General features: G+C 52.7%; 1 protein-coding gene across 3 annotated transcripts in view; it reads left to right on the top strand.

Annotated features, from left to right (window-relative positions):
• Window positions 1-21,401, top strand: part of OTOF (otoferlin) — a 91,179-nt gene that overhangs the window by 39,508 nt on the left and 30,270 nt on the right. For 2 of the 3 annotated variants that reach the window (XM_040622999.1, XM_040622997.1), the window contains exons 5-8: window positions 131-312; window positions 13,330-13,403; window positions 15,153-15,279; window positions 15,750-15,804. In XM_040622999.1, coding sequence (XP_040478933.1) covers window positions 131-312; window positions 13,330-13,403; window positions 15,153-15,279; window positions 15,750-15,804 — 438 coding nt within the window. Of the gene's footprint in view, window positions 1-130; window positions 313-6,905; window positions 6,951-13,329; window positions 13,404-15,152; window positions 15,280-15,749; window positions 15,805-21,401 lie in introns of all 3 variants that reach the window. The other variant, XM_040622998.1, reaches the window with a different exon arrangement.

Genomic DNA, 21,401 nt, shown 5'->3' with positions numbered 1-21,401 from the left:
TAACAACCAGCTTGTCTTCCTCCAGCCACTGAAGGAAGTGAAAGCACTCTTGTCACCATCACAAAGCGGCGGCGTGCACGAGTTATTGCCCTCGCGTTCCCCTGCTCACCACCCACCTCTCTCCCTCCAGACTGTCCTGTGCGTGGAGGTCCGATATCAGGCCACAGATGGCATGGTGGGCTCCTGGGATGATGGGGACTTCCTGGGGGACGAGTCCTTTCATGAGGAAGAGAAGGACAGCCAGGAGACAGATGGGCTGCTCCCTGGCTCCCGCCCCAGCTCCCGGACACCAGGCGAGAAGAGCTTCCGGAGGTAACAGGCCAGGCCCCCTGGCTGCCCACCACCCCCAAAGACACGGGGAGGATGCCTGGGGCTTGGTCCCCCTCAAAGGCCCCTCTTGGCCTGACTGGGTTCAGAGTCCAGAGCTGAGTTGCTGGAGAGACATATAAGAGGCAGGAAGGTGTTTCTACAGTGCCCCGCACACCTGTCTCCCAACCCCAGGGCTCACCTGGGACTCAGGGTATCAGGGATCAGGCTGAGGGGCCAGGCTTCCTACTACCCTGAGGAAGTTCTGGGAGGATGAGCTCTAACTTGAGGGGAAGAGGCTACACCCCCCGCCTCCTAAGAGAATGGGTGAGGCAGACAGGAGGGGGCCCTAACCTCTCTGGTCCAAGACCCGGCTGTGCCAGGCCAGCCCCTGGCAGCCTGCCGTCCACTCTGGCCCAGTGGAGGCCCGAGAGAGAGAGGCCTTTTCCTGCCAGGGGGAAGCCAAAGGCCCGGTCAGAACACAGCCTCTCTTCTGTTGAGAAAAATGCATCCTGACATCCTGGCCCCTCAGTGTCTAGGACTCACACCTGCAAATGTCCTGCCACACACAGGTGTCAGGATGCTCATTTCGAAAGCATGGTTTTTCCAAAAAAGGAAATGCAATTGTATTGTTCTCAGAAATCAGAGAGACAGACTCTAAGTTAATAAAATGTGGACCACAGAGTCCCAGTTTACTGGGACTAATGTGTAAAATGCAGGTAGGTCAGTGGTTTTAGTCTAAAGTTTTAGAGGAGATGCCCCCCCCCCCCCCCCCGTGACTGCCTCCCTCCCACCTCCCGCCTTCCCTTCCCAAAAAGGTGTCTTCGGTCCCTGTTCTGAAAAAACACAGATTCTGAATCAGTGCAGTTGAATTGAGAATTGTTATATTTTTATGAGACAAATATGCTTTTCTTCTTTGTACTTGAACCACTCCCCTCCAGCCACACACACACACACACACACACACACACACACACACACACACAATACAAGCTTAAGACCCTGGGAGCCAGGTGGGGAGTAATGGTAACAAGGTCAAAGGAACCCTGTGTGTGGCAAGTACACAGAGCCTTCCACTCTGGGCCAGCCAGGGAGTGGGGCGGCATCGTCCAGACCAGCTGGGAGCCTGTCCTTCGTAGACTCTGGCCAGCCCGGTGGAAAGGGCATGCAGTTTGGCCCCAGGAGACCCAGGTCTGAGTCCTGGCTCTGCCTCTTACCAGTCTTGTGACCCTTGGCCATCACATACCCTCTTCACTCTCTTTCCTAAACTGTAGAATGTGGCCCGGAGCAATGAGAACCACCCCCCGCCCTGCTGATAGGAGAGCCAGGAGGACCGTGGAGGGACAGGCTGTAACTGGGGTGCCGAGTGCTACCCCATGTCAGGGCTGATGACGAACAGGTTCTTGGCAGCTGAACAGTGCAAAGGGTCAGGAATTGGTCTGGAAATGGTGACGGAGGAGCAGGGGTCCAGTGGGGAGCCAGGGGACACACACAGGGCACCATGTGGTCGCAATCCTCTGTCCCCACATAGGAAAGAGCGTGGCTTGGCTGGGGCTGTCAGAAACTGCAGCTGGGCTCTAAGAAAGGGCACAAGATTGAAGCTCGCAAGGGCCAGCAAGTGCAGGGAAGTAATACTGGCCCCAAATCAGGAAGCTAAGTTCCATTAAGTCCTATCCTCGCTGCCACTAACTAGCAAAGTGACTTTGAGCGAGTCACCTAGCCCTCTGGGCCTGTTACAGGAATGGGTTGAACATTCTGGCTCCTCTCTAACTGTGACATCCTGAGGGACCCAGGGACACTCTCAAGCTCATGGGTAGCACCCATGTGAAACAGCTCTCTGGGAGCTCTTGACAGCAAGGGCTGCCCTCCCTGGCTCCTGTAGCTCAGGGAAGCTGAGCCAGTTCTTCTCTCAGTCCTAGGAGAGCAGGCCGGGAGGCTGACGGAAGGGACAGGAGTGCATGCAGAGAACGAAATGGGGAGCTTTGGTCCCCAGACCTATAGAGGGCTCCTCTCATCCTTCCTCAGCTGTGGCTGTGCTTTCCCACCTCTCCCTGACCTTCCCGTGGCCTGTCCCAGAGCAGGAGGAAGGGTTTTATCCGGGATTGGGAATTGGGAGAGGGTGACAGCCACGGTCAGAGCCCGTTGTCATCCAGATGCCCCTGCCCCGTGTTGGACCATTTCCCAGCTGCCGCTGGGGCTGCCGGCCCTGACACTGAGAGTACCTTGGAGACAGTGCCCTTGCCAGGCCTCACCACACAGCCAGCAGGGTGGGTGTGGGGAAGAGGTGAGAACATTCGAGGAGGACGCTTTGGTGGTTAGGAGAAGGTGGAGCTGCTTTAGAGAGTTTGGGCTTATCCTACAGCTTAATTCTGGCTGCCTCCATGGGGCCTGTGAGCTCTGGGCCAAGGAGCGTGGGTGCCGACAAGAGCCTGATAGTTGGCCTCGAGGCCCTAAGTGTCGTGTCTCACCCTGGTCACATAAGTGCCAACCAGCCAGGCCTGTCACCTCTGGAGTGTGGGAGGAAACCACCGTCTTCTGGACCAGAGAACCCTCCAGAAAGGCTTTGGCCAACAAAGGGACAGGAGGAGAGGATGTATGTGCCTAGCCTCTGAGCCCCAGGGAAGTCTTCCCCACGTCTGCCCCTTGCCCTCCATCTACTCCTGAAAAGGCCACCCCTTTGCAGATAAGGGCCCTCAGTCTATCAAGTGTCTCTCTTGTCTCTCCTCTGGCCCATCACCAGCAACAAGGAAACCTCATTGCTGGCAAACAGCAGTGTCTCACCTGGTCATCTGGAGTCATGGGGGTCTGGGGTGAGAGTCCACTCTTCTCTGTCTGCAGTGGCTCAGTAGGGTGCTTGCTGGGGTGGGGGCGGGGGTGCTGGTGGAGTGAATGGACAGGAAAGAGCCTCCGCCCCAGACTGGTAGGGGCTCTTCCATGGATGACAGAGGAGGCCACTGTGGGGAGGTCCTGGGGAGCCCACACCTCTCCCTCTAGGGTCTGAGCCCCCTGGCTGGATTCCAGCCATCTGTCCTCACCACTCCAGGGAAGGCCTCTGTAGACGCTCCCCTTACCTAAGGGCACTCACTCTCAAGGCCTTAAGTCTCTTCCTGGAAATTTCTCCCAATTGACCTCAGGAAATGTGTGCTGACCTCTCTGTCCAAGCGTGCCCCCTAACCCAACAGCAGCAGCCTGTTAACCTTTTCCTGCCACGGTTCCATCGATCTCAGGCCCTGGTCAGTCTTGTGCCCTCTGAGCCACTCTGCCTACTTCTCTAGTCTCTGTCCCAAACCAGGGGCCCCTGATTTTGGCCAGCTGTCTGTAAAACACCGTGGGAGTGTTCCCGAAGGCCCTGCAGTGCCATGGAGAGCACAGGGCTCAGATCCCAGCTCTGCTTTTTGGAGCCACACTTTCGCACCTGTAAGAGGGCCAACCCTGATGCCCCTGAGGTGCGTTAGGGTCACGTGAGACGCTACATGTGGGCCGCCCACCGTGGCAGCTGGCGTGTGGTTGGCGCTCAGCCAATGCCTGATTCCGTCCTCCTTCCTTTCCAGAGACTCCGTGTCACCCACCCAGCTTCCACCCTGAGCACGATCAGACCTTTGGGCCCAGGCCCTGTTATTAAGCTCCCCTCAGCTCCAGCCACCCCACCCTGGACCAAGGGCTCCACCAACGGTGCTGCCAACAGCCGGAGCTTCACAGCAGCCCGGGGCCCAGGGCGGGGTCTCACTTGCTCACAGGGGTCCCCTCACCTCCCACAGCTATCAGCATTGCAGAGAAGGACTGAATTACCAACCCCGTGGGCACTTTGCTCTCAGGGGCACAAAATCAGCGTTCTGGGCCTTGCATGTCAGGATACACCTGCCCTAGTCTCTGAAGGGAGAGGAGACCTTGGCCCTGAACACGTATGCACACACTCACACGTGCCGGGGTGTTTGCACACACTCACATGCATATATGTTCTCTCTGTGTGATGCCGGGGTGCTGTGCTCACCCCTGGGTTCTGGGCTCTGTGGCGGCGGCGGCTCTAGGAGCCACATCCAGAAGGACAGAAAGGAGCCCCAGCTTTAATCTTGCAGCTTCTCTTGGGGCTTTCCTGCAGATTCCCTCTATTCTGTGACTCTCTCTTCTCATCTTCTCCACCTGCCTGGCCCTCCTGCCCTCCATGGCCCTACCTACTTCTGCCCAGCGCCCCTGCCTGAGAACGTAGAGGTTCCTGTTGGGCTCCTCCCTGCTGGGTCTCATGTTGGGAGAGCAAGGGGGGACCACTTTTCTTGTTCTCCCTATGGATCATTCCTCCACCCCAGCAGAGGTCCATGGAAGCTAGTGATCCCCCACTCCTGTACCTGGGGTCAAAGGGCAGCAGGGTATCCCCATGGTGTGTGTCCTGGGGTGTGCATGGGGTCAGTACAACCAGCCTCGCCCCCAGAGTGTTGCTTCAACAGTCGCCATGACCTCTTCCCTGCCTCCCTTCACCAGGCTGAGCTCCAGAGATGCGGGAGCTCTTACATAGCGTAGAGGAGCCAGGGTCAAGGCCATGCTGGGATAAGGGGTGAAGTGGTGCTCAGGAGATTCTTCTCCAGTCCAGCCACTCCACCTGAGGTTGGGTTCCCCTCCATCCCAGGGCCGAGTGTTCGAGTGAGGCCTGGCACCGTGAAGCACTTGGGTCCCAGCAAAACCTAGAGTTCCCCACAAGCTGCCATATTGAATCTCCCACCCCGTGGCTGCTCTCAGTGGCACACCCAGAGCAATGGGGACAGGGGTGTGAAACCAAGGCTCAGAGAGAGAAGATGCTGGCTGAGACACAGAATTTACCCAGTTGGGGTGGGACACTAAAAACACAATGTGGACTGTAGGAGGGAAGTCAGACGTGTCCCGGGTTCACTGAGAGGGCCCCTTGCAACAAGGCCAGAGGCCAGTTCACATCCCACCCCTACCGCTCCTGGCTGAGTGACTGAGGGCAAGCTGAGCACAGAACCTTGAAGCTTTATTATTAATGTTAGTTGAAGTCCTAATAGGGGTTGTAGTATTATCTTTTCATAGAAGGACAGTCCATTTTCCTTCTCCATTTCCACACTCGGACTGTGGGCCTGTGTGCAGCCCCTCTGTAGGCCCAGAGGCCTGGAGCATGTGAGGAGGAGGCGTGGCAGGCATGGGCCAGGCAGTGTGTGCTGGGCCCTGGGCACGGGTGCATGATATGCCTTGGCCTCTGCTCTGTGCCTGAGTGGATCCCCCACTGGGCCAGCCGGCCTCTCTGAGATTACAGGGCAAACCCAGAGGGAAGGAGAAGAAGCATCACATTTTGTTGTTCAGGTATATAAATTCCATCTTCCTGTTCCATCCTTGGCCAATCCTAGATGATACAGTTCCCCTTGTGGTTCCTCTATTGCAATGCTTTTTAGACTTTTCAGGGTTAAAGAGGTCTTTTAAAAATAGTAAACAAACTTCCCGCAAAACTTGGGCCCATAATTCAGAGAAAGGCAGTCCTATTTGGATTAGTGTGAGGGTGGGGCTGGTAAATCTCCCATTCAGCCCTCCTTGTCAAAAGCTCATTGAAGCTCCTGTTCCATTGGAACAGGCCCCATGCAGTTTTCACATGTGTCCCAGTGGGGGCCCACAGCCCACGCTGGACCTGCCTGCCCCCAAGACCAGCCAGGCCTGGGGCCAGCACTGGGCTGCTGAGATCATCTCCCTTTCTCTGCAGCGAACTGTTCTCTGATCAGTGGTCTCAGCTGATTTTGACAGCCAGTGACCTGGCTGATGTTGACTACTTTGAAAAGAATTATAGACCGAGCAGCTTGTCTAATGGAAAGGGTCACTGGCCAAAGCTGGACTTCAGCCATGATCTGGCTAGGCCTTTGGTTTCTGAGCTGTCAGCGCTCAGAAGTCTTGTCTACCTGGGCAAGGCCTGGGCCAGTGCAGAACAAGGAGAGGAAAAAAATCACTAATTGTCTGCTTTCTTTTCTTCATCCTCATTGCCACAGCATCAGGGAAGCATTGAGAGAACATTCCAGAAGGGTTTTTTGAAAGCCTCCCTAAACAGGGAGAAGAGCACCATTCTTACCCTGCTCAGGGCCCCAGAGTGGTAGTTCTCTTGCTGCCACGTGCCCAGAATCTCCCCAGCCCACCTTTCCTCTTGGAGGCCCTCAGAGCCTGGGAGCTGGCCACTCCATTGGAGGAGATCAGGGAGAAGGTGGGGAGATGCAGGGTGGCCCAGGCCTGGAGGGTGACCAGGCTCATCTTACCTTGCTTTCCTTGAGGCATCTGAGACCCACACTAGAAAGCACAAACCCTTGCCTGGGAATGGAAGAGAGCAGCTGATACCCTGAGGCCTCCTCCCTCATCAAGGCTCCAGATGCTCCTGGACTTAGGGTTGGGAGAATGGCCACCAACCCCACTCCTGTGACTAGGGCAGAGCCTGGGACCACCCAATCCTTGCCCAGCAAGGTTGAAGTAAGAAGCTATGGAGTGAGGGGTCCCTGGAACAAGGATGCCCTTGGGGAGTGGGGGGTCAGAGGGCCAGGGGCTAAGTCTGCAAGTGTCTCTGGTCCACACCCTCTTACTCACATCTTCTTGTCTCCTCATTTCTTCCCCCTACTCAGCAAAGGCAGAGAGAAGACCAAGGGAGGCAGAGATGGCGAGCACAAGTAGGTGTCCCAGGCCAGGGCGGACCCCATGGGGCCCAAAGGCTCCTCACCACAGGGTGCCGATGTCGGGGTGGCCCATCTCCAAGGGCTTAGGTGTGGGCTGCCCTGGTGGAGCCAGCACCGGGGGATGGCAGGGCAAGGGAAGTCTGTCCATCTGGCCATGGTGGGTGAGGGTCGGGGTGGGGGTGGGCAGGTGTCTGGGCCTGCTGATTTCCACTCCCTCTTGTCTCCTTTCAGTGTCTTGACTCTTCCTCCACTTCCCTGTTCCGCTGTGCACCCATGGACCAGACCCTTAGGCTTCCCTATGAGGGAGGGTGTGACTGAAGGCATAGGAGTGGGGAGGCCCAAGAAGCCAATGGCTGCCTCCCCCCTAAGAGTCAAGGCAGGGCTGGGCAGGTGGACATGCAGGCCTGGAGGCCCAGGAGGACAGACTCTGGGCCCGGAGTGGCCACAGGGGTGGCTGGAACATGAAGCCAAGGGGAGATGAACAGATGAGTACCCTCTGGTTGTCCTCACCATCTCCGTCCCCCGAACGGCTTCCTACGGGAGGGAGAGATCAGGGGCTGTCTGGGAGAGCAGAGAGGTAGGGAAGCCAGATGAAAGGGGCCACAGGGGCTTGGAAAGGCTCAAGGCTCAGGGCTGATGAGTAGGTCTCACAGAGTCCTCCAGAAGCACATGCCATCCCAGGGACTCTCTAGCATCCGGGGGAATTCACAGGAGCAGTAGTAGTCAGGGCTGACCAGCTGAAGGGGGCCTCTGGGCCACAACCCTTTCTTAGAGATGACAAATCTGAGTCCCAGAGAGGGGCAGTAACTTGCCCCAGAATAGGAGAAGAGCTAGGACGACAACAGAGGGAATTTAGCTTCTGACCCAGAGTTTACAACAGACCTGGGGAGTTGAGAACACTTGACTATACTCTAAATTTAATTTAATTCTCCAAACACACTGATGCAAGCTGAAAAGCCAAGCATGTGGTCTTTATTTTCCAGATAGGGAAACCGAGCTTCAGAGATGTTAAGAGATTTGCCCCAGACTGTGGTGCCAATAAGCTAAAACCTAGGTGACATGAGGACATCATGGGGACGCCAGGATTGTGCCTATAGGGATCTGGGGTGGTCAGCATGGGTGTGGGCTGCGATCTCCACTTGCGTTGGGATCCCGGGGGACTCATCGTCGTCCAGTGCTTCAGCAAGAGCTTATTGAGTCCCAACTCGCACTTGTTACACACGAGCAAGAGCCAGGCGATGGCACTGCGTGGGGAAAGTCCAGACTGAGGAGTGTGTCAGGCTCTGAGCAAGGGAAGGAGCCGCAGGCAGAGCTCATGCTAGGCTTGAATCCGGGCAGAGAGCTGAATCCGGGGGTGTGAGAGATGATGCGGTGCCGAGCTGGGAGTCGCTCATAAGGAGAGGTTTCGAGGGGTCAGGCCCGCATGGACGCTTAGACGTGAAAGGCCTACAGAGGAGGTGTGAGCAACCTGTCCCTCCCCCAGGCTCTGTCTGCAAGTGGCGATGCTCTAGGGCCCTTCCTGGTTCCAGCTCCCAGTGTGTCCCAAGCCAGACCCCCAGCGACGCAGACTGGTCGTAGCTGAGGTGCCCCACGGGGCAGCCACATGGTAGCCCCGCAGAAAATGCTGGTTCCCTAGTGCTACCTCATCCGAATCTCTTGTCATCTCCAGTCAGCACGTGGGATAAAGTCAACTGGCATTTTTTATGTTTATTTTAATGTGTAGGGCAGGAGGAGGATTGAAAGGGGAGGGAAATGAGATTGCTAAAAAGAGATTATAAACAAGTTGAAACTCTTTTTCACCTGGGAAAGTTTTAAAATCAGTTTTAAATCTCTGAAAGGTTATCGTGTGGCAAAGCTGGCTGGTTTGGAGCTCCCCTGAGGAGAAATCAGTGGAGATATGTGCGGGTTGCAGTAGGAAAAACGAAGGATTCTGCCATGAAGGGGCTCGTGCTCCCCGTGAGTCAGTGAGATGCGGGGAGAGGTTCGCGTGGGGAGGTGGGAAACCTGCTGCCCTGATGCTGTTTGCCGGAGTCTTGCAAGGGCTCGGCCAGCAGCGAGAGCTGAGGAGCCTGCTCCCTGGCGAACTGTGCGCCTCAGTACGCAAGGGCCTCCCGAGCCTCCTGCTTCCCCCAGGGCCCACGGGCAAACAGGCCAGTTCGGGGACACGTTCTTGTATGAAGGGTCGACCTGTCCTGCCCAGATGTGGGAAGCTCTTTGAAACTAACTGAAATTCAACACACTGAAAAACAACCCTACAGCCTGCAATTATGAAATTAGCTGTACTTGGGGCAGGGGCACTGAAAGAAATAAACCCACCAAAGGGGCACTTGGAGCACATGCCCCCAAGTTGGGAAAATGTGGCTGTTTCAACAATGCGGAGAGCCAGAGACCTGTTTCTCTCGGGCAGGAGTCCCTCCTAATTACCTGAGGCCTGAGCTGGTGAGCCTGGATTGTGAGGATTGAAGGCCATCTCAGGGCAGAGCCGTGGGCAGCCAGGTCTGGAGTCCGTGCTCAACACAGCACTCCCTCCAGAAGAATACAGAGACCTGAATTCGTGTAATGCCCAGCTCACTGCATTTATTTTGGCCAATGTTCCCAAGTCATTCTGAATACCAAACTCTCCCCTGGGGCCCTAAGTGCGTCCCCCAGCCACAACGTCCTTCTAGATCTGAGCCGTGGAACCAGCAAAGAAATCTTCAGGTCCAGAAATGAAAAAAGGAGTTTACAAAAGAGTGAACTAATGTTAAATCTTTTCTCTAGAGGGTGAGAGTGGTCTGCATTGTTACATGCATATCATTCTGCCTGCAGTGAATCCAGCAACGGGGAAGCCCAAATGTGGCCCTAAATCCTCAGAGGGCCCACAGAGGCCCACCTGCCCTGGCTCCTGCTTCTGTTTTCCAGCGGCCAAGAAGGAGGAGCCACTTGGTTGCAAAGTATTTTTTCACTGAGTTGATGACTGGCTTGTTTTCTTTGTCTCTTTCTCATCGCATGGAATCTCATCGCATGGAATCGAAGGACTCAGACCAAATGCAGCATTTTATTTAAAAACAAAAACAACAGCTCAGTACACCAGCGCACAGTCACCTAGTCAACAAATTCCACATTTTGGAAATCTAAGTCTCTAAGACCAGTGGATCATCTTCAGCAATCCCTGTCTAAATTAACATTCATTCCAGAAATCACCTTTACCCTTTGCCAGGAGGAGCAGGCACGCTGTTTTCGGGAAGCAGTGAAGCAAGAGGCAGAAAAGGCTGCTTCTAGAGTGAACTTCTGATGTGTCGTCAATCAGAAAACCCTGAAGGGTGGTGTGAGCCAGTGACATCAGGCTGGACCGCACGCTGTCCAGATGACCTGAAGAGCAAGTCTGGGAGCCCATCGTAAGAATTCCGGAAATTACATTCACCCTACACATTCTGCATTTTTCATTAAGGGATAAATCATCATTTTGAGATATTTCCAGGCATAGAGGAGTACCACCGGTGAACCCGTCCACCTGAGATGCTTAAAATTATGCAGGGCCTAGGAAAAGCATTTTCTCCTTTGGGTGGCTTCAGGGTACAGTGGAGAAAAGTAGGAGAGTATAGGTTTTTGGGTTTTTTTAAGTCTCAATCTTTGCTTCCAAATATGTTTATTTTAAGGAAGAAAGTGACTTTCAAGCTCAAGGGTCATAACTGCCCAAGGGAGGCCCCAAGCCTTTTTCCACTTTGGTGGGTCCTTGGGACCAGCATCAGAAAGCCACAATTCCCTGCTACTTGAACCCCCTCCAGGCCTCAGGCAGCAGATACAGACCCTGTCCCAGGATGCCAAGCAGCTGGCTTCTCCAGGCAGAGCCTGCTTCGGACCCAACACAGTGCTTTGACCTACCATCTCAGAGCACTTTCCCAGGAGCTTTAGGGCAAGGGGAACAGGATGGGGGAGGAGGGAGGGCAGCCCAGAGGGGTGAAGGGTAAGGAGCAGGCTGCGTGTGATGGCATCGTGCAGGTCACACACAGCATAAGGCTGGGGACTCTAAGGATGGCACGGCCCAGAAATGGCCAAGAAGTGATTGTACAGTCAAGCATAGGGCCGTCCAGGAGACTCCTGGGTAATCCAGGAGAGCGGCAGTCAGAGCAGGAAGGCTGGATAGAATGGAATCCCAAACACTGAGACAGGAAGTAGAGTGAGGGCCCACACTAGGCAGGCAACCTGTTGCAGGGGCCAGAGGGTGCTCCGACCAGTTCCCCCACCCTTAAGGCCACCAGGCAGGGAGCAATCCCACGGGGGCTCAGTGTGAGCCAGGCAGGATGGTCCTTTCTCACGGCCACTCAGTTGTTCCTGATGAGGTCATTGACCTGCTCAATGTTTTGTCACCAGCCATTAACCTTCATGGCAGTCTCTTCCCAAAATGCATTGAGGCTGAGATAATTTGTGAACGAGCCCCTTCTCTGTAAGTAAACCAAGGCGTCTGTGGGACTCGTCACAGACGGCATCCTGATCTGCAGCTTGTGCTGGCCCATGGTCCACACCCACACCTATAAGTACAGGGCCTGGTGATTGTTCACCAAAGTTCCAAATGGTCAGGATGGGATGTCCACTGACAGAGAAGTGCAACCCCATCGCACTGAGGGGTGGGAGTTGACGGCCTAGCAGGCGGGGGCTCTGCTGTGCTTCAACTCCAGTGCTCTGAGCCTCTGAGTCCTTCCTTGGGTTGAATGAGGAAAAGCATTGTGTCCCTCCCAGGATTGCTATGAAGATGAAATGAGCAAACATCTGGAAAAGCCTTTGGCCCATAGTAGGTGCTCAAGAAAAATTGGATAATCTCTTGTTGGCACATAGGTATAAACCTTCCCTTATTAGAAGGGGAGAAGCTTCCTTTCACTCTCCTCTGTTGCGATGTTCCAGACAACATGATGCTGGCTAGTGCAGACACATCAGTGTTACCCCAGCTTTCCTTTACTCACCTCATGGCTTTTTAGGAAACCACGGATACACTGGTGTTTTCTAAGCTGTGAGCTGGTGCACACGGAGGGATTCTTGGTTGCTCTCTCACTGGATTGCAGACTCACAGCCCTCCATGTCTTGCCTGGGTGTAAAGAAAGCAAAGAAGAGAAAAGAAAGGCCTGGGGTTAGAGTAGGGCCAGATTTGAGGGAATGAGATTGGCCCCCAACCTGGAGTAGAGGGGCTTGAGGTTTATGGCCATCCCTACGAGGACAGAAAGGTTTTGCCCAACCGCACATTACCCGGTATAAAGAGCAGGGAGTCTTGGGAACCATAGCCAAGGCTCTGCAGGGAGATGTGTGACCCAAAGGTGGGTGGGCTCTGCTGCAGGCGAGCTCAGAGCTGCAGCCTCCATCTCGCCCCCCCGGGCCTACACGATGACAGGGCTACGCCCAGGAGGAGGAGAATGGGAAGAGGAGGGAGTCAGGTATCCAGCTCGTGCAATATTGATGGGGTAATGGAATATTGCACTTTACCCCCTACTGATCCAACTCCGGGTCCCTCCTGGCACCAGGGACCTCAGGCTCGGCTGCAGGGACATCACTGAAGGGACACTGACGGCCCTTGCCCCCTTCCCTCAGCCCCCCTGACTGCAAGGCCCTTCGCCTGGGGGCACAAGGCCACTCCAAGCCAGAGAAAGAGGTAGGAACTATGGAGTCTGCCATACGTTCCTGGGGGTTGGTTGAAAGGGGGGACTCCACAGTGAGCGGGGACAAGTAGAAGGGGTGGAAGCCAGCACCAAAGACAGATGGGAAAGGGCCCATCTCCTCCTTTTCACTGGGGACCAAGGGGAATCCCAGGGCATGGAAAGGTTGGAAAAGACAAGGTAGGCTTTGAGCACCAGCGCCATCTGAGAACCCAGCCGCTTGTTTCAGCCACATCTCCCACCTCCTCCTTGGCCTCTGCCCCTCTGATCCTATTCCTGTCCGTCTGTCCTGATGCTTGGTCTCGGGTCATCTGGCTTTCCTTCCAACCAGCTGAGGTGGGGTACACGGACAGGGAGGATAAGCTCAGAGGCATGGTGGAGCTCAGAGCTCTAAGACGGACTGAGGGAGCGGAGATCAGCCCAGGCCCCGGGAGGGCTCCAGTTATAAAAACTGTTCTTTCCAGCCAAAGGTCACCTTTTCTGATCGCTGGGCCCTGGCCTGTTCCTCAGTGGCGTGAAGGCACCGGGAAGGAGCAAGTGGTGGGGTCTCCTCTGCTCTAATTCCCCCTCCTGGCTCCCGCTTTAGAAAGTCTGGCCCCCACGATATCTCGGGACCAGCACCGGAGAGGCTGGAGTATGAAACTCCTTTCTCTTACGTGTTCTTTCTCGGGTTTTGCTCTCCTGTGTTTGTGTTGTCTTCCTCCTGGCGTCCATCTCCCTCCACCTCGTTCCGGCGGCCCGCCTCACAGAGCCGGGAGAAGTGTGTTCTCGGCCATGAAGCTCGGCAAGAACCGGCCCCACAAGGAGGAACCCCAAAGACAAGGTACGGACAAGCCCGGGGCCATCTCTCAGCACCTGGCAGAGACCAAACCCCCCCGCTCCGCGGCCAGCGCCCCAACAAGGCTCTCCTGTGATTGGCCAGCGAGGCTACCTGGGCGGGCCCTAGCCTCCCATTGGCTGCCGGCAAGCCGAGTCCTGAAGGTGGTCTTCAGGAAGGGGGCGCTCCTAGCACCAAGGGTGGGAAGGGCATCTCCTCTGGTCTAGAACTGAGCAGAGCCCTCTGTCAGGTGGGCCTGTTCATGAAAGGCTTCTCTTGCCCTCTCTGTTCCTCCCTCCCTTTTTTTTCCCTGCGCACAGAAGCCTGAAGATTGTTCATTAGAGAAGGGAATAACAAAAAAACGAAAGTGGTTTGGCCAGGGGGAAAATCAGCCTCCAGAAAATCCTTACTCAGTGGCAGGACCCTCTGCCCTGCCTTTCCCCAGGCCTTCTCACCAGGCTGCAGGGAAGGCCCCGCCCCGGGGAAGAGAGGCAGGGTGGGGCCTGAGAGTCCAGAGTGGCCTGTGGCCCTGGTTCCCCGGAAAGCAGCAGCCTGGGGAGAGGGCAAGACAGCTGTTCTCAAGGAGGCACGGAGGCCAGGAAGAAGACAGGGGAGAACGGGATTGGGTAAGGGAGCAGTATGTAGCTTTCTGACCCAGCCCGTTGATCACACATCCTCCTTCGGAGCTCCTGTCTTCCTTCCTCAGATCCCCTGTGTGGCCCACTGGCCCCAGCCTCTCTCCCTCTTGCCCCCGTGCCAGTTCTAGCTGTGCCCTTCTCCTTAGATTGGAGAGGATACAGCTGCTGGCCGAGGCCCAAACCCACCGTGCTTCGGTGCTTTCTCGGGACAGGTGATTCTTCGTCTCGTTGGACTCATACATCAGTGCCGAGTTAGGTTCCGGATTCATCATCAGCTCTTGTACATGGATAAGCTACTTCCTAAGCCTCAGTTTCCCAATCCGAGACATGAGAATAGTGCCTATCTGGACAGGACACGGATATGAGAAGTGGAGATAGATGCAGGACGTGCCTGGCTTTGTGCCTGACACATAGGCGCCTCTCAGTAAATGGTAGAGTAGCTATTGTTCGAAAAGTACGTAAGTATGGATTCTTCATTCCCTACCTTCTTCCACAAGAGGTATTCAGTGCTTATACAAGTCATATACAATAAAAGAGTTACATTCGAGTAAAATAAAAAAGCAAGACTAGGGGTGCCTGGCTGGCTCAGTCAGTAGAACACGCATGTGGCACTTGATCTTGGGGTCGTGAGTTTGAGCCCCACCTTGGGGGTACCAATTGCTTAAATAAATAAACTTAAAAAAGCCTTTAAAGGGGCGCCTGGGTGGCGTAGTCAGTTGAGCATCCAACTCTTGGTGTCAGCTCAGGTTATGATCTCAGGGTCCTGGGATCAAGCCCCATGTTGGGCTCCGCACTCCGTGGAGTCTGCTTGAGATTCTCTCTCTCTCTCTCTCTCTGCACCTTCACTCTCTCTCTAAAATAAATATATATATATATATTTTTTAAATCTTTTAAAAAATTATAATTAAAAAAACAAGACTAGATACAATATCAATTAAAATCACAGATCAAGCTGAGGTAGGAAACACTGCAGATATACGGGCCGTAACATTCTAATCAGATGCTACCAAGTATGCCCAAAAATTGGCTGTTAGCTTCCTGGATGCCAAAGCAAAAGGGGAAGGACAGTCTCTAGCGCACCATCCAGTCCACCTAACTGGCCTTTCTTCTTCGGCAGATGAACCGGCTGTGCTGGAGATGGAGGACCTTGGCCGCTTGGCCATTCGGCTGGGGGATGGGCTGGACCCCGACTCCGTATCTCTAGCCTCTGTCACAGCTCTCACCACCAACGTCTCCAACAAGCGGTGAGTGTGCGGGAGTCTCGCACCCCAAACTGCCTCTGCCCCATCGGGCAGGACCTGCTGTGTGTGGAATTGGGGTGGGGAAGAATGAGGGCTCCTGGCCAGCTTCTTCCTAACCCTACCCCTTTCTTCTTTTCCTGGATGTCTCTCACACCCTGGTCCCTACAAAGGCAGGAGCCTGTGTCCAGGTCACTGAACAGCTCCAGGCCAAGGGAAATCACAGAGCTGCCCAGCCCACATCTGAACCTGTTGACCTTGTAGCTATCTCTCTGTCGTTTGTGCCATTAGCTAGGCCTCTCTATTGCGGCCTCTGAGAACAATTAATCCCCATTCTGTTTGATAGTCCTGGAGTGTTTGAAGACCATGATTCTGTCCTTCTGCCCTCTGCCAGGGTCCAACCACTGCCAGTGCCTGCCTCCCCCCCTGCAAGCAGTCCCCTTACACCAGGCCTGACTGTACATTCTCCTTCTCAGGTCCAAGCCAGACATTAAGATGGAGCCATGTGCCGGGCGCCCCATGGATTTCCAGGTAGGTGGGGCAACTCGAGGCTGCATACCTTGCAGACTCTACTCGAGTAGGGAGTTCTGGCCAAATGTGCATTATAGACTCTGGTTGCATGGATCTGAGGGTCATAGAGCTGAATATAAGTTCCTAAAGTAAGCTTGTTTCTGAGAGGCACTTGTAAAAGTGTCATAACTAAAGAGGTAAAAGCCTACAGAGGAACTTGAGAACTCTGCTTTTGCTGGTCAAAGCCCTCCCAGGGTTTAATTCGTGTCCAGCACTGGACTTCATAAAGTTAGAGGGACCTGGAAAAGCTGTAAAAAGACCAAGAATCAGCAATATCTATATAAAAATAATAAATATACAGTTGTATTATTATATACAATATATATATAATATATATAAATACAATTAAAGTAAGAACCTCTGAAGAAAGATTTTTTTGGTGTGCTTTTTTAAATTATTGTTTTTTAATGCCAGAAGTAATGTCAATCCTGGTTAGCCATAGGTGTGAGAACGTGGGTGGGTTTTTTCTTTCTTTTTCTTCTCTGTGTTTTCTGAAATTAACACTTAATTTTTCTGTTTCTGTGTTTCTGAAACTGGAGACAGAGTGGCTGAGATAGGGAAAAATTTGAAGCCATACTTAATGTGGCCACAGCGCAGGCAGGATGGGTCATGAGCATGGCTGGTAGCTGCTGAGAGGGGGTCACACAGGACGACTGAATCCCAGCGCAGCCCTCCAAGCCTAGGGTGCCTGGTCCTGAGCTTTGTAGGCCCACATCCCCAATTTTGTCCTTCTGGCAGAGTTGATCGGAGCCTGAGAGACTGAGTTACACTAACACAACCCACAATAGACTAATGTACAAGCCAGAAGCACCTAGTACTTATTTATAAACTGGAAGCAAGAGGGCCCATGGACCACCCATTGCTCTAGGCCTTCCCTTAGGGTCTGACAGGACCCAGCTTTAGGCAAGACCCAGCTTTAGGTTAGAAGACTGTGGGCATTCCTAGGACTGAGTATGCTCACTGGTCAGAGGAAACAGAGCCTTCAGGAGACTGAATCTGGCTGCCACTGTGTCAGAACCAGAGCCCAGAATCAGAGTGAGCCTCCTCTCCCAGGTTAGAGCTGTGTCTTTTTTTTTTTTTTTAAGATTTTATTTATTTATTAGAGAGAGAGAGTGCACACGAGAGTAGGGGGAGGGACAGAGGGAGAAGCAGGCTCCCCATTGAGCAGGGAGCCCAGTGCAGGATGTGATCCCACAACCCTGGAATCATGATCAGAGCCGAAGGCAGACACTTAACCCACTGAGCCACCCAGCCGCCCCTAGAGCTGTATCTTTGATCCTCATTTCCCAGACCCCATGCACACCACCCCATCATTAAGGACAGCCCCACCTCACCTCCCTCAGGTGATGGTATAAAGGACTAAGAGGCACCTTTCTTTGTATCAGTACATCTGATCGTGTTTTCTCAAGGACATTCCTTGTCTCCCTTAATCCTTGCTTCAGTTTGTTTTCATCCAGTTGGCGACTATCTTTCCTGGTGCTTGAAAATTAGTCCCAGGCGGTGGTTTTAGATAGTCTCAAGCCGTTGGGCTCCTGCGGGGTTTGGGAATGTCACTCCCTCACATCTCTGCCACAACCCAAACAATATCTGAAGACCTCTGAAGGCTTTTGCAGGGGACTGGGCTCAGGGCTTTGCTCCTCTGTTCTCTGAGAATAGGAAAATTCCAAAGAACAAAGACCTGTTTGTCTGTGTTTTCAGATACTCTTCCTGCTGCGGTTGTCACCAGCCTGCCACATAAGGGCACATAGAAAATGGAGTCATTGTTGATCTTTTAACATAACTTATTTTCTTGAAGGCTTACTCTGAGCCCGGCACTAGACTGAGAGCTGTGTGTATGTTTTCCATTTAAGTTAACGTAATTCTTACAACCACCCAAATATAGGTGTTACTGCATTTCATAGGTGAGAAACTGAGGCAAAGGAGGGTAAGGAGCTTACTCCAGGTCACAGAGTTATTCAAAGGTAGAGCCAGGGTTCAAATCCAAGAGTGTCCAACCGAAGCAGTCAGAGTGACTAATTTCTCTCTAATTGAGCCTTTTGGACATTCACCCCCCACTGGTCCCAGCTCATCTTTAGCTTACTACCTACTGTTTTTTCTTCAAAGCTCTTTCCAACTGCTTCCTAATAGAGACTTTTATTAAGGGGACCACACTTTCTCCCTCCAAAGACTTTACAGACATTCGGAATTGAACAGAACGGTTGTTGTATTTAACCTGGTAACGCAGTATTTTCTGACAAGTTCATTCCCATCTCAACTACAAATATGAACACAGTTTGAGAGAGAGCTCTGAGGATGCAAGTGTGGATTTATTCTTACTTCCAATAAATACAACACTGAAGGCAAGAAAACTTACGAAAGGAATGTCACTTTCTGGAGAACTTAGCTTCGCCCCTTGAGAAAGACCTCAGAAAGCACACCCAGCTGGTGGGAGGAGAGGGGCTTAGCTGAACTCAGATGCGGGAAGGACCCTGAGGGCTTGGAGCAGTGAAAAGGCCATGGCGTGCCCATCCCCTCTGTTTCTTCTGGTTAGAATGTATGTCGTGTGTAAACCCTTTCCTGACTATTGGCGTATCGAAGGCGAGAAGCCGCAGTGTCCCCCCAGTGAGTATGCAGCTTCCCCATCGGAGTGAGCAAAGCTCAGTGCTTGGGCAGAGATGTTCTTGGTAGGTCTTGGAATCCTGTGTTCCCCGCCCTCTCTTCCGGGAACCGAGACCTAATACATTTTCGCCTCCATGTCATCTCCCTAACACTGACCCTGGACCCCAGCTTCGAATGCAGTATTTCACCCACTTCCTAGCTCTCACAGAGCCTGCTCCCCTCCAACCTCTGCACCACCACTGGAGTGATCTCAAAATGCCTACCTGGTCATGTCACATCTCGCCTCCATGTCATCTCCCTAACACTGACCCTGGACCCCAGCTTCGAATGCAGTATTGCACCCACTTCCCCGCCCTCACAGAGCCTGCTCCCCTCCAACCTCTGCACCACCACTGGAGTGATCTCAAAATGCCTACCTGGTCATGTCACATCTCGCCAGCCGGAGGTGAGGAAAGGTAAAGGGCGTTTCAGAAGGGCAGCACTGATGGGCCTGCCCCCTGCCAGCCCAGCTCCCCAGCACCATTCTGGCCACACCATCAGATTCCGTGGAAGCAGGTCCCAGAGCGCGCCATGACTCTTGGGCTCTCCCAGGACCGAGGCTTAGGTTTATACTCAGCATTATTCCTTGCGATGGCTTTCATGACATCACCCGGGGACTAGGTCCCTTATCTTGGAAAACGAGGGCTGAATAGGTGATTACCAAAGGAATCTCCCCGGTCAGCCGGTCGCCCAGTCCCTTTGTGGGTCTGTTTGCCTCCCCATCTTCCACCCTGGAAAAATCGAGTCCTCTGCTGATGACCAGAGAACGGAAGGAAAGGAGGGCCAATCCGCTCCCTCAAAATTATTTAATTTTACTTCTATTTTTTTTTTTAAGATTTATTTATTTGAGGATGGGGAGGGGCAGAAGGAGAGAGAGAGAACCTCAAGCAGACTGCCCACCTGAGCAGGAGGCTGATGTGGGGCTCGATCCCACAACCCTGAGATCATGACCTGAGCCAAAATCAAGAGTCAGGCACTCAAACAAGTGAGCCACCCAGGCGCCCCTCAAAATTTGTTTTAAATTTCAAGTCCAAGTGATATATTTCCCCTCCATATAGCCCCAGGTGGGGTTGGGGAAGCAGCAGGAGTGACGTTCCCCTCCCCCACCAACACCATGCAAAGACCTTAGTGGTTCACTTCCAGGGCTCCCCTCCGGGACACCCCTCAGCCAGCAAAGAGCACCCTCTGGAGCCTTTCTCTTCGCACCCCCCACCCTCTCCTCCTTTCAATCTTCCTTCTCTCCGCAGCCCTTTGGGTCCTGAAAAGGAGTTGGGGGCAAAAACGCTAGCATCGTGGCTGGGCCTCTGGATAAAAAACATAAAAACTAACCAACTGTTCACATTTGGAAGGTTAATCTCCTGATAGCATGTCTTATTACCTTAATAGGACAAAACTGTGTCTGTCTACTTCCCAGTCTTGAGTTATAGAATCTTTTTTATTTTCTTTTTAATGGAGGGGAGATGATGGTTAGTTGTGGGAAAATATAATGAGATTTTTTTTAAGTCTTTGGTATAAAAAGTTTCATAGGGGTTAAAACTCTATGAACTACTGTGCAAGAACATTCTGGAAGGACTTCTAGTGTCTGCTTACTCTCTTCACAGTCAACTTCTCGGAACTAAGTTAATTAGCTCTATTTCCTTTTTAGCTCCCTGAAGAAATGGTGATCATTAAACTTCTTCAGAGCTCTGGATTCTGAGCTTCATTTCTTTGGCATTTCAAGTTCCAAATAGAAATGCTTGCTTTCGTAGTTCAAGTGTTCCTTCAATTAGTAAATGTTCGGTTTCCAGTTCTGTATACTTTCTTGGCAATGTTCTCATTGGCATTGAAGTTTCTATTTTTCTTAACAGCATTAGTTTTGATGTACGGATTTTTCTTGGCCTTCAGAATATTTATAAGACTTTGACGGACACAGTGGATGATAATTTCCGTGGTTATTCTTTTTTTGTGAAAAGGGAAAATAATTTTCTGGAGTAAAATCCTATTTAGAAGTTGCATCACAGCACAGCGATTGAAATACCAAGTCTCCGAGATGAGACGCTTTGTAAAAGCAACCCCCACAGTTTCATTTGAAGAATGAGCTGAGGTAAATGCTGACTCTAGTTTAGCACAGGCTATTTTGTTAAAATACAAGTGCGAGAGAGTAAAATGGATCATTCATAAGCATCTACGGGACCCTACCTACTTGGGAGACTTTGAGAAGCCATTTATAACAATAGCTCACATTTTCTAGAACTTTCTACTGTGTATGAGACACATTACCTCATTTAGCATTTCTATTATATGGATAGATGGTGTTTCCACATCTAGCTCAGTGAGCCTACATGGTGGCCTCCTCTCACACCTGGTCATGTACAGGGTCTGGGGCTCAATGCCAGTCCAGCCACCCCAAATGTGTACCTCTTTCTATTTTGTCATGGCTGCCCCAATGGGGACCGACACCTCTAAACCCAAAGCCAGAACTGATTGCTTAAAATGAAGGTCAGGAGCGGCACACGGGTGGTGCAGTCAGCTAAGCGTCTGACTCTTGGTTTTGGCTTGGGTTGTGATCTCAGGGTCGTGACATCCAGCCTGGTCTCGTAGGGCTCCGTGCACAGTGGGGAGTCTACTTGGGACTCTGTCTCCCTCTCTCTGCCCCTCCCTACCTCTCTCTCTCTGTCTCTCTCTCAAATAAATAAATAAATCTTTAAGAGGAAGGTCCAGAAAAGGTATGCACACATACCATCCCTCCCCTGCCCCGTGTACATGCACAAACATTTGTTCAGCGAACAAACAAGTGAAAAGAGGCTTCCCTGCATAGAAGGAAGATTCCCAGGAGCTGGGCCCCAGCTGAAAAGACACAGAACACACAGAACACACAGCATCAAGCCAGCAAAGGTGGCCCAGGCTCCCAAACAAAGAAATTTTTAAAAGGGGGAAACCAG

Source organism: Ursus maritimus, unplaced genomic scaffold (assembly GCF_017311325.1).
Source record: "Ursus maritimus isolate PB19 unplaced genomic scaffold, ASM1731132v1 scaffold_6, whole genome shotgun sequence".
In the NCBI taxonomy this organism is placed as follows: Eukaryota; Metazoa; Chordata; class Mammalia; order Carnivora; family Ursidae; genus Ursus; species Ursus maritimus.
The sequence above is the reverse complement of the archived record's forward strand: the minus strand, read 5'-3'. Positions and strand labels throughout refer to the sequence as shown.